Source organism: Oryzias melastigma, linkage group LG3, assembly GCF_002922805.2.
Source record: "Oryzias melastigma strain HK-1 linkage group LG3, ASM292280v2, whole genome shotgun sequence".
NCBI classification, from domain to species: Eukaryota; Metazoa; Chordata; class Actinopteri; order Beloniformes; family Adrianichthyidae; genus Oryzias; species Oryzias melastigma.
This window is the reverse complement of record NC_050514.1, coordinates 16,468,649-16,485,306: the sequence shown is the minus strand read 5'-3', so window position 1 is coordinate 16,485,306 and position 16,658 is coordinate 16,468,649. Positions and strand designations below refer to the sequence as shown.

The 16,658-nt window shown below is 38.8% G+C and overlaps 1 protein-coding gene across 2 annotated transcripts in view; it reads right to left on the bottom strand.

The window, feature by feature from the left end:
- The window catches only part of sox6 (SRY-box transcription factor 6), a 123,125-nt gene that overhangs the window by 91,227 nt on the left and 15,240 nt on the right, over nt 1-16,658 (bottom strand). For both annotated transcript variants that reach the window (XM_024295627.2, XM_024295628.2), the window contains exons 2-3: nt 12,502-12,572; nt 5,164-5,214 (exon numbers count right to left, since the gene is read on the bottom strand). In XM_024295627.2, the coding sequence (XP_024151395.1) occupies nt 5,164-5,198 (35 nt within the window). In that variant the 5' untranslated portion in view covers nt 5,199-5,214; nt 12,502-12,572. The remainder of the gene's footprint in view (nt 1-5,163; nt 5,215-12,501; nt 12,573-16,658) is intronic.

The following is a 16,658-nucleotide window of genomic DNA, read 5'->3' as shown; positions in this document are numbered from 1 at the left end:
GCAAATTGATTGATTTGAATGGTTCTTATCCTTACTTCTATATTTACACTTTCTTTCAATTTTTTTTTTCCATGGGTAAACCAGGGTTTAATCCCAACTGAGACCTTCTGTTCTGAGTTTCATGCCCTCCTTGTGCTTGAGTTGACTCGACCCCCCCCTCCAAAATTAGGTGAGACAGGTTGATTGCAGTTCTAATTTGATAATAGGATTTAGAATGTTTGTCTATATATGGTCTTGTGATAAACTAGTTGTTTGTGGAGGGTGCACCCTCCCTTTGCCTTAATGTAGCTAAGATTGTCATCCTAGAGACTTAACTTAATTCCCCTCATTAAGAAGAAGAAGAAGAAGGTACAGAAAATGGACTAAGTGACTCAAGTAATTGGTTAGCAACTGTTGTGTGAAAAAGGTCATACCATACAGCAATGCTGAACAGAAGAACGCAGCAAATCACTTTAGCTCTTCGCTTACTCAACTTAGGTCATTGGACTGAAACAATGCTGTCCTCTGTCTCACCTCAAGTGCCGTGCTGCCTTCACCTTCACTTCTGACTGCTGTTTCACTTGTTGTGAACGTACGGCCCAGAAAGACATGAGAACAAAGTGCGGAAAAGTCCTCTGTCACATCCTTTGTCCCCTCGTTCGGATGTCTATCCCAACCTCAGGATTCATAGTTATCCCTCAATAACATTTAATTAGTAATGCCAAATTCATTAACCTGTACTGCTGTTATGCTGGCCTTGGCCATAAATTAGATTAATGTGAGCAGGCGCACTGCAGCTGTAATAAGGGACATAAAACCCAAAGAGAAACACAGACACTTAATCTGCAGTCGTGGATCATTCTGGTCCTGCAGTGTTCTTCTTTAACTTAGACGCTCAGAAAAGCCTAGAACTGTATTGTTCAACTAAAAAATAATAATTTAAATAAGAAATGCAAATTAGTTTCCCATTGAAAAGGGCATCAAGCTGACATTACATTTTTTGGTGACTTTCTTTATTTTTTTTTTCATGTAATTTAGATTTTTTGCATGTGTAGCCATGGCAATTATTGAATGAATTATCCATTTTTTTATATAGAAAAGTTTTTTTTTTTTTTTTTCCTGGAGTTATTTTGTATATTTGTGTCTTGGAGAAACAAAACATAAATGCATGTACCTGTGTAGTCAATCAAATTAAACAAATGTGAGTTGTTTACTTATTTACTGTTTTAAACAATCCATTTTTTTTACAGTTCTCAGAAAATAACTAAATTTTCCTTTTATTTTGTGTCTAAGTCAACACATTGATGAAACAGTCTTGCACATTGACCTCTGTGGTCCTCTATCCCCCAGTGGTCTCGCCTAACAGCTCGCACCAAAGAGCCTATTAGACCTGAATTCCACTTTGTTGTTAAAAAGGGTCTTGTCCTTTCAGTTCACTCACTTCCCTGCTTTCTGTTTTTTAAGCATAGGTGGTGAAGGAACACAAGTTCATTGTTCCCTCGCAGATGGAAGTTTGGGTTACCAGGGTAACAGCGCTAATCCTCCTTTTTTTTGGCCATTTCTTTTTATATTAACAGTCTATCGAGTGCTACCTTTTAAGTCACAAGCAAGAACGCTCACTCACTTTTAATTAGCTATGATTCTGTTTGCCAGGAGACAGCGTGATGAGCTAATCGAAAATTTACGAAATAATGACGTACTGCAAGCAGCCACTTCTTCCTCCTGAGGCCTGCTCCAAGAATAACAATAATGAGGCCATTATAGAGGATTGCACTTTAAAAAGCTGCACTGCCACCAAAACAGAGGGCATAATTGTTCTGGTGTTTTCCATACAATCAACAACCCATTGTGGATGACTTGAGATCCAGGGGAGCAAAGAATGGGTGTCATAATGATTGGTCTGTGCTGCCTTCAACATCCTGCACAAAGTGTCTTCCAAGCATGAAGCTCGATAGATGGCTGATTTGCTTGTGGATGAAGGCAGCTTTCTGGCTTTGTGGAAAAATGTCTTTGCTGTTTTTTGTCTGTTTTGCTTCTCAAACAACCCTGAGGCCATATTAGGGAAAACCCATTGATGCAGTGGAAGCAATGAGTCTAAGAGGGTAGGTTTTTTTTTTTTTCAACAAAGCCACAAATAAAAAGATTTTGGAGTAAAAACCAAAACAACTGAAGGAACACATTTAGGCAGCACCTACATTTCTAGTTCCCATTGAATGTATGTTTGTCTGACATGACTAAACAATTCAGAAAAAGGATTATTTGTGTACACATTTGCATAATTTAAGAGAAGTTGAGTCATTTTGAAAATAGAAAAAAAAATAGTGATTAACAGGAAGAAAAAAATCAAAACCGGCAGGTTGAAAACTCTTGTACAAACACAGAGCTGAAGTTATTAGCTTCTGCTCCATTGTAAAGGAGCAAAGAGAAACAGGGCTTGAGGGCAGGAGGAATGCTAAGTGGGGCCCTTAGTGTAGTCAACCTTCAGTGGGTTTCATTTATCTTCATCTTGTTAGACTAAATTAATTAACAATCTCAATGTTGCACACTTTCTCCTTTCATTACATCAAATAATGGCAGAAATGTAAGGGGAGGTCCTGCCCACTGGGAGTAAGTTGAGCCTGAACATCTCTCTTTTTTTCAGTGCTCATCTCTCCTTCTCTCTGCATTCAGTTCCCCTTTCTCCATCGCGCTAACTCTCATTTTCCCAGTTGCTATGACTACACAAACAAAAACCAGTTAAATGTTTTTTTTTTTTCCTAAGCAAATGAAAAATTGATGTAAAGAGAAAACACCTCTTCTCAACAAAAAGCATCTTTACAAGTACGATTGTCTATTAAAGGCACCGGCAAACTGTAAAAAAAAACAAAGACAAAACTTCAGCTGAGAAATAATGAGAATTCCTAACACAATATTGTCACCAGATAAAACAAAGCCTTTGAGCTTTGAGGCGAATAAAAAGTTTAGATGTGCATTCTTCATTTATTATGTATTTTTTGCACACAAATGCTTGATATCAGGTGCCATCATTAAGACGTAGTGGTTGGTTAAAAATGAAAGTGGATACCCCTGCAGAAACTCGCTTCACGTCTGACTCAAAACCAAACTCATGACTCATTCCACTAGCGAAAGACCCATCTGGTGTATCGCTCAGATATGAAGTTGTACAACAAACCTGCATGTCTACACTTCAAGCCCTGATTGGTCAACTGTAATTCTCTTGCTTTGCCACAAGCCAGTGGGATTCTAGTAGAAAAATATCTAAGTAGGATGTTTTTCCACTTCAATCCTTTTTGGCGTTTTTACCCACCACACAGCCCCTGCCCACTCCAGGACACAAGTTCTATCAAAGTAAAAGGACTAACCCCGAAGCAAAGCCTCCCTTTAATCTTGCCTTGATTGTCAAGGCCTTAGCCTGAGTGATATCTTTCTGCTGCTGCCTTTAATTAAAAAAAATACATTGACAGAAGGATGTGGATTTGCAGTGCAATAATGTGCTCACTTAGAATAATCAGTGTTTTGTCACAGCTGTGGGAGGAAAATGTTGGGAAACAATGAGGTTAAGGGTCATTTTTGTTTTCTCAGTAACTAAAATATCTCTTTGGACCAGGCTCTCTCTGCGCTTTCACGCTTATCCTACAGGATTCAACAGACTACATCTTTGTTAGTTATTCACTGAAGGGGTTTTGACAGGTTGTAAAAGTTAAACACTGTCATCCATTTTTGAAGAAGAAAAGAAAATGAGCAAAGACAGCACACTTTCAGTGGTATAATAGTCAGACTGCAGCACATAAATTGGTGCAATACAAAGAAAAGTAAAAGACAAATATTGTTATCAACATTACGAAAAGCATTCAGTTTCAGAATTAATCTCCAAATCATTTTTTCTTGCGATTTTATACCTAATCACTGATCTATTTATCTAAAATTGGTAAAAGATGTTTATATTGAATTATCAAAGGATGCTTTAAATACCAAAGGTAATGGTACCAAATTGTCCTTTCTTTTTAAAATGCCCCCAACAGTTCTGAAAAAAAATGCTGTTAATTTAATCAAATAAGTGACCTTTTGAAAAAGAAATCAAAGAGGATTCATTAGCTTTAGTAAAGTTTGTCTGACAGCAGCTTTGAAAGGCAGATGCTGCTGCTGTGGCTTTTAATGAGCCAGCCCTAATTAGGGAGCAACACTGCAGCCCATAGAAGGTGGCTGACTAGGAAAGGAGCCAATGGTAAATAAGCATGCTTATTTATTTCCTCTGTGTGTAATGACAGCACAAATTTTTAATTAGAATCGCAGAAAGGGTAAAGACAAAAAAAAAAGTAAATCTTTCGTTTGGGTTCAACACAAACAGGAAACAACTGGGCATCATGAGACTGATAGGCTAACAATTTGCTCAACATCCCTGATTAGGATGGTTAAGGGAGGACAGCTGAGGCGAGTGGTTAGACAAGAGCGTGGAGTACAAAGACATAGAGGGCCTGACCTGGAGGTTGTTAAAAACTGTAAAAACGCAAAGAAAATGGAAACACAATCTAAAAAAAAGAGAGAGGAGTTCTGTACTGTACGTGTGAACATCCAGTCGGGTCTGATGGAAGTATGCAAAGAAATCGCAAATCAGAAAATATGATCACACAACTAACAGGATTTTTGTGATTATTAAAGAAATATTGTAGAAATATTCTATAATCTCATTTTACTGTTAATTTTTTAACAAGTATTTTGTATATTTTTAGCTATAAAGAACTTGTTAAAAAGTAATCTAAGACAATTTTAGTTCTAACAAAACTATTGTTCTGTGTTTCTTACTGGTTTTTAATACCTTAAGTTGAGTTGAGTTTTAAAAATATTTTTGCAATTTTTGTAAAATGTTCATTGCTACAAAAAAAGTCAAATATTATAACTATTTGCATATGCATTTAATTTTATACTGAATACAAGTTGGTCCTATAAGTTGTTGATTGCATGCCACTGAACCCTATGAAGACAATCGTAACACACAGTCAGGGTAAATGCATTAACACTGTTTGACAGTATTCAAATATACAAACGCATGCGCACACACAAACATGTGCATGCACACATGGGGGGCGGGACTCCATGGCTAACAGAGTGCTTCGTCCCGGTGAGCCCGCTACCACCCCTGCCCGGTTTGTGATCCTAAATAGCAACAACGGAAATGAAACTAACCTCAGTAAAAAGCTGCTACGAAGAAAGCCCTCCATGTCAGCGCGTGGGGTTCTGGCAGGAGAAATCACAGAGAACCATTTTCACTATGAAATGAGAAATAATCAAGAATAAGAGCAAGGAGAAACAAGGGGGGGTGGAGGAAAGAGAAGAAAGAGGAAATGAAAGAACACATAGATCATGCATTTTTTCTCCTGCATAAGGTCTTATGTCTTTAATTAAAGCAGAAATATGACTAAGATCCTTTCTTTTCATGAACTGACATCATTAATTATACCTTTTTTTTCCACAGAGGGAGTGGATTTGCATACAGCATTGGTTTGAACTGAGAGCCTGATGATATGTTTGCATGTGCCTGCTGATCTCTATACGGCCTGTTTCCACCACTCTCTGCATGTACATCCAGCGGAGTAACCGCAGAGCCAGCCCGCTCAGAGCAGCTAGCGGTGGTCCAGCTGCAGCCCATGTGTGACGAAACTACTGTGGCTCCTGCACGTTCGGCCGCAAGGGACCTCAAGCTGGGATTCGCAGCACCAATGAGGCAAAGGGATGTGGTCATGATGTCACCACTTGTATTGGCCCTTCAAAAGGCTCTCCCACAAAAATACTGGAGACACATGGCTGAAAATGGCTCACAAGAGGTTTCCTTAGGGCTGTGTTACTGTGTCATATGCATTTTTATTATCTTCAAACTGGCTGAGAATTGATTAGACTTTGCAAAAACGTGGTTTTCAGTGGTACAGAACAGTGAGAAATATGAAGAAATGCATTAGTAAGTGGAAATTTTACCAGTGGTTAAAATGTAATTATTTCACTGAGGACTTCAACAGATTTCTAAACATGTCTATGGAGGCCTTGCAAAAATTCATATAGACCTATCAACTTCAAGATTTTATATGTCCAATAGTCTTTTATTCAATTTTATGACCCTTGAGTTTTTAGTGCAATAAAGTCAGCACATTAAAAGTTCTTCTGTAAAAATTATGCACTTTTGGACCATTCATAAAAAAAGATTCTTTTCTGAACATCCTCTTTTATGTTGCCCCTTCTTTATCGTTTCAAAACACAAAATTCAGCCGCAAAAAAAAAATCATCTTGGATGTTAACCACCCTAAGTTTTAGTGACATGGGTGTAATTTGGCATTTTCTCCCCTTTGCACTCTTGGCTTACGAGACAAAACCTCTGAGAGAATGGAAAGAATGAGCCCGGCCCAAGGACACTGTGCCTTTCAGTCTGGCCAGCACTTAGCGAAGCAGGGAACCACGAGGCCCAGAGGGCTCAGCCGAGACTTTTCTCACAGTGAGGTGTCTAGGGAGGCGTGAGTGGCATAGCCAGGGGTACTGCAGCTCTGCTCTTTTCTCCACTGTGTTGGGCTCAGCGCACATAATACCATCACCGTGCCACAGCACACCAAGCCAGTGACAACGTGAGAAAACAACCGTCAAACAGTGCAGAGCAGATCAAGCGTGTCTCCTCACTTCTCTGAGTGCAAAAAGCACACATACTTGATGGCAGACACACAAACCAAAACAATGAAACTGAATTCATTTTGAGTACGTTAAGTTTATTAACTATATATTCTTTTCATTTTTTGATAAGAGACAGAACAGGGGGAGCATTTGATTTTACAACCTGAAGCCGGTGAAAATTTTAGTGACTTTTTAAATTTGCATGTAAGATTTAAAAACAAAAAGCTGATATTTTTCCAGCTGTTATTGTTTTATTCTGTGTTTTTGATCTTTCTCAGGTTTATGGGCTGTCTTCAACCTCATTGTGGACTGAGAAAGTTAAGCATGAGTTTGAAGAGTGTGTCCAAAACCGACTGAGCAAATGAAAACCAACGCACACTAATAATAAAAAACAACAAAAAACTAAATTAAGGCTTGACCACAATTCCAGGCCGGACTTTTTAATGAGAATGAAAAAGTGCGCGTAGACATCACAAGTTGGCCTGGACCAGTCTGAGCAGAGCGGCAGCCCTGTCAAGAAATGAGCTGCTGCCAAAAGCTGCCTCTGTTTTACCAAGTCTCCCACCATCTGTAACAAATGTGCTCTATTAAAGCAGTACCATATGGACAACAAGCTAGATATGAACACGGCCTCAGCACATCCCCTTAACCCAGCCCAGATTTCAAACTTCCAGTTAAATTGACTGCTGATTTAATGCACCGCCAGCAGCCATGTGGGTCTTGGCACAGGACGACACTATCAGTCTTTAGTCATTAACAAGCTCACCAAGTGCACGGTCCTCAGTGAGACACAAAGGTTAGCTACACAGATCGCACACGTTACTAGATCCCAGGTTAATTAGGGTATTCATGAAATAAAAGTTTATGAGAAAATTAATTAAAGAGGACTATATAGAAAGTAAGATCCAGGAACTCCAAACATTTTTTCAAACGTCGAAGAACTTTGGCTCCAAGAATGTTATTGCACAGAGTGAAAGCAAACCTGGGAAGTGCTTCTGTCTACAGAGCTGCTGCAGAGGCCGCCTAACTGATGGCTGGTGTCTCAGTTGTTCCACAGTGATGCAGAGTGTGTTTGCTTCCTCTGCATGGATCCAAAATGGCAGTGATTAACCCTGCTGGGTGTGGGGGGCGGGGGCATACTTTAATCCCCATGGGCAAGACAGCCGTGTTGACGCCTCAACCTTCTGAGTCACAGGGCGACCCACCCACTACTAACAAAGCCGTGCTCTCTTCTCCATCGTGACGCCACGACTGTAAGCCCTCTGTTTTATTTTTTATATTTTTTTTTTTTCATTTTTTTTTACTGAACCGGCGTCAACCACCAAATCAGTTGCAGTTCTGCGGATCTAACTCAGTTTGAGAAATTCCTTACGTTTTGTTTATTTTCTCTCGCCTGCAGATGCGGCACATCATTTGAATGAATCTGCCATTCTGCAAACTTCGTTCAGACCCCATTTTGACAAAAATGTAGAACTTTTCAAAGCTTGTTTCATCAAAACTTGAAGAATCACAGCAAAAAAAATTGTGTTTTTTTTTTTAACGTGTTCTTTTAGCATTTTTCCTGATGATGGAGGATATTTAAAAATCAATTTAAGATTTAAAATGTTTTTCTGAGTATTTTTTTATCAAATCGTTATGGATCAGGAGCAGATGAAAACCAGTGGTTTGAAAAAGCTCTCAGTTGTGACACAGATACTGAAACGGGTGAGTCCCTGCTGAGCTTCATACTGATGCATTTACGTGCAGACAAATGCATTCATCCTTTTCATTGTCCTCATCTGAGCTGGCATCTGGCTCAAATCTGTACAGCTGGATAGCTACGAAATTGCTCACCCTTTTTGTTGCACCGCTAAACTTAGCTTGGGGTTGTGAGGGTCTGTGAGCTACCGGGAGAGAGTGAAAACAAAGGGATGATGGGATATCAGAGTAGGATTACTTCTGCATCAACAGTCTTGCCACAACTCAGAAGCGAATCTCTAAAGAACTCCTGCAAAACCGGCCTTTTGGTTTTGGCTAAGAACTACTAATAAAAGACCACCGGAAACGATTTTACAATAGATAAAAATATAGTTGGAGGGGGACTTTAAACAATCCTTCATATCGGTCAAACGATGGGATCTTTGTTTCAAGGTTAGTGTTTACAAAAGTCAATGATAAGTTAAAGAGTGCCTGTTGATATTCTAATTAAATAATACTCTCTGTGCTTTCAGCAGTCCGGTGAAATGTGTGAAAATGTTCTGCTGATTGTGGAAAAAGTATAATTTCAGTCTAATTTGAAGCATCACACCATTGGAAAAACTAGACAACCCCCAAAGAATTGGGATACCTGATTCATCCATACATCATTTCACACTGCCACTTACGCCTATACACTTGAGGATACACACGAACACTAAGTGTTGCTTTTACTAATAGCAACAATGTCCCATGAACCTCCCCGCGCACCTTTACTCATGCAAACACAAACACACACTCCTGTGCAGAAAGACACATCTCAATCAGAGTTGCCAGATGAGTAGTGAATTAATTTGTGTGAGCCACTCCAACATTAGGAAGGTGTGTTGAAAGGTGTCTGCTCATGTTTCAAATTAAACGCGCTGCTGGTCAGCATTAGCACCTCGCCACCCGTCGGCAACTGACACATAGGGGGGGGAAGCAGGGTAGCCCATCCACCGTTCACACTGGAATAATTAGAACATGTCAGGAAGAATTAATTTCCTCATTTTTCAAAAGGATACACAGAAATTACCATGTTATTATATGACAGCATCCCTGGGAGGATTGGATTAAATTTGATTTCTTGTGCAGCCCACACAACAAATTAAAGTCATAAATAAGATGGAAGGAAGCGGGGCACAGAGCATATGTTTATGGCAATGAGTGAAGCCAAGGGAGCAGAAACAACTATCTTCATTTCATTTTATTTAAATTGGGCCGACACCGTGTGTCTGAATGACAGCAGTTGCTAATGGGTCGAGATTAGAGGCTTCTTGATACTAATACGGAGACACAAAAACTTCCACTAAGGCAATGGAAAACAAACTGGGCTGCTTTAAGATGATCCTGTTGTGCATTTACGTCCATCCACTTGATAACACTTCATTTCTTCACGCTTCAGAGGAGCTCCACAATTAACATAGCAGCTCTTGTTGTAAATCAAACTTTAAATAGTCCTACAACCTGAGGATGTCACAACGAATACACTTCAGTGGCATCACCTGCACTTATATAAGCCATAATGGTGAGCATCTCTCCCACATTCCAGATCTAAAACCAAAACAGAGTTTAATTTGAAATGCAGACGTCTGATATTTTTTAATTTTCTGATTTTTATTTGATCCATCTCAGAGGCAACAGTGGCTATTGATTAGGAACAAAAATAATAAGAATGTACTAAGCAAACATGAAAGTTTAACTGATTGATATGTGATATTCTTCTTTTCTTGAAAGAAAAATCCTCTCAGTGCTTGTTTTTTTCAAATGTGTAATTTTTGGTTTCCCAGTATTTGATTAGGAAAAGAAAACATGTTGCAAAATGACTTGTGTTGGACACACAATAATGCTTTATCTCCGGGCTCAGATTACATTTGTCAGTTTACAGTTACAATGTAATACAGCCTCAGCCAGGGCGAGTTTTTCAGCTCTTCTGAAATGGGCTGTCATTAGAGCCTAGCACTCCCCTGGGTGCCACAAACTTTAAATAATTTGCAAATCAATTAACTGGCTACTTTCAACGCAACACAGATTTCACGCTCCGGCGTTGTGGTGCATTATCAGTTGGAGACGATTCGTGGCTTTTTTTTTTTTTTTTTTTAGGGGAAAAGCTCATGGTAATTCACCCTATACCAGACTTTTCGTTCTGCATTACTTTCAACAGCTGCTGTACCAAGAACATTAATAGCTTGTTCTTGGGTTCAGTTTTTGGCAGGAGCACCAACTGAGTAAAACTCTGTCCAACAGGAAAAGGGAAGTCAGTCATGAGAAGCAGCAGCAGCCAAAACAATTATTTTTTACTCCTAATAACAAAAACAACAAAAGCATATTGTCAAGTTTTGGGCTTTTCATCTGGACATCACACAATCTAATCAGATATTTAGGTGAAACAATTAGATTTCACCAAGAAGCGATTGGATCTGATGAAATTAAAATCTTTTTTAAGCAGCCGTTGTCAAGCAGTCTCTGTTCAGCACATTGACCACAATCAGTGGAGGGTCAGTGGGCTGAAGAGGCTCGTTTGGTAAATAATAGATGGAGAGTATCCATTCAAAGGTAATTCATTTTCATTTCACGATGAAGTGCTGTTTATTTAATTTCTGACAAAATGACTCCCAGCATCCCTCCAGTGGAGCCATCAATACTGGGCTAAAACGCTACGAGACCGTGTGGCTGTGGCTTATTAGATAAATGGCACATTAACAGAGAGTGCATCTATTCAGATGGTCTTACAGACTCTCAGGTGTTTCCAAATGAAATTGCATGAATGTAATTAAGCAAGCTGTATGAGCTACAAAAACCCAATTACTTCCTGTCACATTCTGAGATTAATTAAACCCACAGATCAAAATATTCAAAATATGATCCACTAAATGTAAGCAGGACGGAACTACACCCGACTCGACAGGACTTCATGTTATATTGAAATCTAACAAACACTGACAGGCGGGTAATAACACAGCAACACCCATAAACCAAAAGCCATCGGATTTGAGACTTTTTCATCCAAACTTCAAGTCGGTTTATTAGAAACATGATGAACTCTTGGAGAAGACCTATCCAGATTTTTCTTTTCTGCTCCACTGGGCATTATTTAAATTTCTTTTAAGGTATTTTCAGTCATGATTAACACAGGAAAACTGCTCCTAATTTTGATATTCAAAGTAAATGTGCCACTTCTGACCTGCAATAGGTATAAATAGTTATACTTATAATTATCAATAATGTTTAGTGTCAATTCATGACATACTTTTTTGTTAGATTTTACTTTTTTTTATCAAAACAATAATACAATTAAAATTTAATCTCTTAACCAACTCCAACAATTTCGAAGTTCTGACCTGACTGATAAGTCAGTTTGCAATCCTAACAGGTTGCAGCAACAGCAGCGGCGGCGGCAGGTCGCTGATAGACGGGTGCATGCTCATCTGAGCAGACAACGCTGTGTAATGTGAAATGGCGTGATCAAACAATGGTAAATGGCCATGAACTTTGAATGCAGAGACATTTCACAGTTGTTATTGAAGGGCTTTCCAGTCACTCTAATGCAACTCAGCGGTGACATTTAGAACAGAATAATATCAAATTTCTCACTTTCATTTGTTTAATATCATCGATGCAATTTTATTAGAACTCTGGCAGAGGCTGAATCTGCTCAAAGAGTGCTAAAGTAATATTCATGCAGGGAAAAGAAACACAGCTCTGATTTAAGGTATAATGCTGCACTTTAATTTCTGTATTTTACTTTAAAAAGTTTTAGGAAACCCTTTTAAATTGAACTTTTATAAACAAACTCTGATCTGGTTTAAATGCCAATCTAACAAAAAAAAATCTTCTCTTAAGGTAAAAATGCAGCACACTGATGCCTTATTCAAGACAAAGCTGCATTTTATCTGACACTTTTCAGCATCTTTAAGACATTAAAAAAAAGGACAAAAAAGAAACATTATCCAGATGAGCCAAAAGTAGTGCTTGCAAGAATAAACTTTTTCAGAGCTGAATGTTTAGGTTTAAAATCCGTTTAATTGTGCATACACTGTGTGCCTATCCAATTGTCCACCTCATTTAATGCAGGTGTTGAGTGTGGGTGAAAGACGGCAGGGGTGAAGGAGACATGCAGCAAGACAGAGACAGCTGAAAAGGCAAAGTGATACTTACAAAAACTGAAAGACCCGATCCCCAGCTTCCAGTGATCACAGGCTGGATGGTTTTGAAGTCATGAAAATAACCTGGAAGATGAATAGAGACAAGAGGAGTGTTATTTATGCATATCCATGTATTTTCTTACATTAAAAAAACATTTTAAGAAGATGCAGTTAGGTTTAAATTTGGATTAAAAGCAGAACACAGAAACCCTATTTTTAACTATATTTGCCAGAGAGAATACACCAGATGATATTGATTTTTGTCTGAGGGTCAGAGTCTCCACATCTGAGCTACAACAGCTTTGCTGTTGCAGCCGTCATTGATAGACATTTGCTCAACACAATTTTTAAAATATACTCAGCTACCTCATTAATCTGCTTTGCTGCCTGCTGATTTTCCTAATAAACTACTTCATGTACTCTCACATATTCTCATATAGTCGTTTTAGTTGATTCTGCTGACTGTCATCAAACAGTTCCCGCTAATGATACTGAATTTATTCAGAGACTGCGTTCTGCTTGTTTTAGTGTCCCTGTTTGAAATGAAGTGACTGTGCAACATTTTGAGAAGACGAAAATGAAGAGCTTTCATTAGAGAATAAAGTTACAATTATTGTTCAAGGAAAACATAATAATTTTATAGTCAATTAAAAGTTGGTGGATAAAAAAACTCCCATATTTAAAACAATTTCAGGACAATTTTTACTTTTTTTGATTTTGGTACAGAAGTTTTTTGTTATAGATCAGGGATGGGCAAACTACGGCCCTAAAATATTTAATCTGGTCCTCCAGGATCCTGGATCCTTATTTTCTTTATTTTCCATATAGTATTTTCCCTATTGCACATTATACTTTAAATACATTGACCTTTGTTTAGGTGCAGGAAGTTATTCTGCATTTAGCTGGTGTTGGAAGATTTGTCATTTTTGTGTGTTCTCCGAGTCAGACAGTCATTTTTCCCATCATTCTAACACCGCATGAACGCAGCATTTCTCTAAGTTTGTGTTTTTCCTGAAGAACGTCAAACCGTTGGTGCAAATGGCATTAAAATTCGAACTAAAGTCACAGTTTTAAAATAAAACCTTACAAATGTTCTGTTTTCTCATGTATATATTTGTGATTAATCAAAAATAAAACACGTTTTCTTTAAGATTTGATGTTATTTCTTTCTCTAATGAGGTGAATTACCAAAACACCCCCGTATCTGATCCTGGTCCGGCCCTTCTGTCAAATATTAGAGCCCTTTGTGGCCCACAAGTCAAAAAGTTTGCCCACCCTTGTTAGGGACTATTAAATTCTGCAATCTCAGATTGTATTTTAGTGCATAAATCACTTTAATTTATAATGTTAAAGTTTATTTGACCTTTGACATTGCTAAATTATGTTAAATACATGCTTCATCTGATTGTGAGATTTACAGTAATAGTTTAACTTTGCTGTTACTATGAAGGCACAAAAAGAGGTTTCTGTAATTGTGGTGATGCTGCCTCCCTTTAAGGTGAAAATGAACCTCAAATAAAGACAATAGAGAGAAACTAATTTACGGATCAGACCGGAGAGCTGGGAAGGCGACAAAGCTTTCAAGCTCATTCATGTTCATTTTCCACCATTATCATGTTTTTCACAATAAGCCAGGATCTCATTACCAGCTGATTTATGCAATTAGTCCGCCTCAGCGCTGGCAATTAAACAAGGCCAAGGGTTTTTTTTTTTGAGGTCACACTTAGCTGATCTGTCACTAATTTGCACTGCAGAACCTCAGCCTTTTATTGCTGGGGCCAACAAGCCGGCACCTCTAGACTGGATAAATATACAGACGCATTGTAGTTGCAGCAAAGCACAGTCCGCGGCGTGGGCGGCTGGTTGGCTGACAGAGTCAGACACATCTGAAAGTGGCAGCCTTGAGGCTGGAAGTGACAATAGGAGTGAGGGAACCCTGGTGACCCCAGCTGAAAGGGAATCTGCTCTACATGGCAGTGATGCTGCTGCCACCAAATACATTTACATCCAAAAGCTTTCTTTGCATTTCTTTTATTGTAGACTACTTACATCAAAGAAAATAACAAAACATTTGTCAGTTCCTAATGTGTAGATGAACTTGAATAGAATTTTTGTTAAGAAATAACAAATATGACATCAATTACATCAAACTGTGTAAAGTCTACTTTTGCCTCTCAATGCTATTCCACTGTTTTCTGTGAACTGTGCTCCAGCGGCAGACACCCGCTCCTGTATTCACACATACACATGATTAACTTAACATTAGCAGCCATTCAGACGACATCAACAGTCCCTGCCTGCTGCTAAAACCTCAAATAAGATGAAAAGTAATTCAATGAACTCTTTGTTTAAATAAGTGAGAGCTCTTATAATTGCAGAGGCCATTATTATCAAGAATGCTTTGAATTTATGATTTGATGTTAATTGAGTACAATGAGGAGATTAAAGCATCAGGAGATGTATTCTTTATTCACTGATTGTTGAAGTAAATTTTTAATATGAGACGGGAAAAATAAAAGAATTCATAATTGCAACAGATGAGCAAAGCCACATGATATTAGAAATTTAGGAGTCCCTGTGGTGCAGTGGAGAGCCTGTGTTTGCTGAGCACTTTTTCTGTTGCCATCACCTAAATCAAACATTGAACGGACTCACTGGTAATTAATCATTCTTGAATATTAGCAGTTTTGCCTATAGTTCCAGTCAATCCCAATTACAAAGTTTTAAAAAATGGGAGCTGCAAAGAGGCAAAAGAGAGCAGAAGTTTGGCTCTCAGGTATCAAAATCCAAACAGGCTGGTGGAGCTGACATCAAAGAAGCAGAAACAGAGAGCTCACAGTCACCTGTGGCATTTTTGTCAAAGACTACTCTTTTCTTCAGCTGCACAGACTCCACATTTGTTCTTGCAAACTCACCAACTACGCTAGAAATGGCAAAAAAAAAATGCAAATTCTACCCAAACATTCAAGCTTAGATATGCTAAAATTCTGACAATATCCATAAAGTTATTTCATATTGTAAAATATGCTCCGCCTGTCAAATGGGTTTTATTGGTAGTATGTCAGAAAAAAGGCAATTCTGGTTTCAAATCTTACAGTTACACTCATTCATCCTCTCGGACGGGAAAGTTTAGCTACTTCGGCTCACAAAGATTCTCTTTTACATCAACCTTCACATTCCAAACATGTTTATGTAAAGTGCGGTCGGTGCTTGATTTGATTTTCCCCATCCATAAAAGAAAGAAAGCTGTGTTTTACGAATGTCATGCGACAGCGGCTTAGCATCAATACTCAACATCGACGCAACTTAAAGGATCAATCCCCAAATGCAATGACCCAAATCAGGTGCTGTGTTCAAAGAACTTGATTTGACTTGAAGTTGAACTCGTACAAAGTTGTGTTCACATTTCCCGTGTGCGGCGTGGGTGTCTCCTTCAGACTACATATGGGCACACCAGTTTCATGTGGATATACATGAGCAAGCAAAAAGTTGTACTTAAGCTCTTGTTTGGAATTTGTCCAGATCTGCAGCATGTTAAAAAAAATAAACTAAAATAAAATAAGGACCATATCCTGCCAGACCTTCATTCCAAATACTCACTCTGCGTCCAAACACACTAAAGTGGGAATTTTGCAGAGTTAGTTATTTTGACAATACAGGTAATCTATGCCATCAGCAGGCTGCTCTCTACCTGGACGCAGTGTGGTTATCTCTGCAGGAGCAGCAGCCGCACAGTCAGGCAGGCAGGGGACTGCAACGGGGAGTTTGGGATGCAATGAGATGATGCTATAAGGGTGGCCTAATGGGAAATAGGGAAATCAGAGGAATGGGTTTGAGGGAGTTGGGGCCTAAGGGGCGAAAAGGTGAGGAGTACAACATCACAGACCTATCTGATGCACACAGCAGAGGCACGAAAAAAAAAAAAAAAAAAAGTCCAGAGGTGTGCCACCAGAAAGACAAGCCGTATGTCTACGAGAGATCCACCGTATCATTGAGTTATTTGCTGATAGAAATGTGGTCAGTCACATGCAAACAGCCGTTTCATGCTCCAGTGCACCGTTAACTGTCACAACCTTACAAATCTCTCTCCTCCTCTTTTTTTTTTCTTTTTCCCCCTCTGTTTCTCCCTTTTTTCTGTCTCGAGCTTTTCCTGCCCTGACACTGAAATCC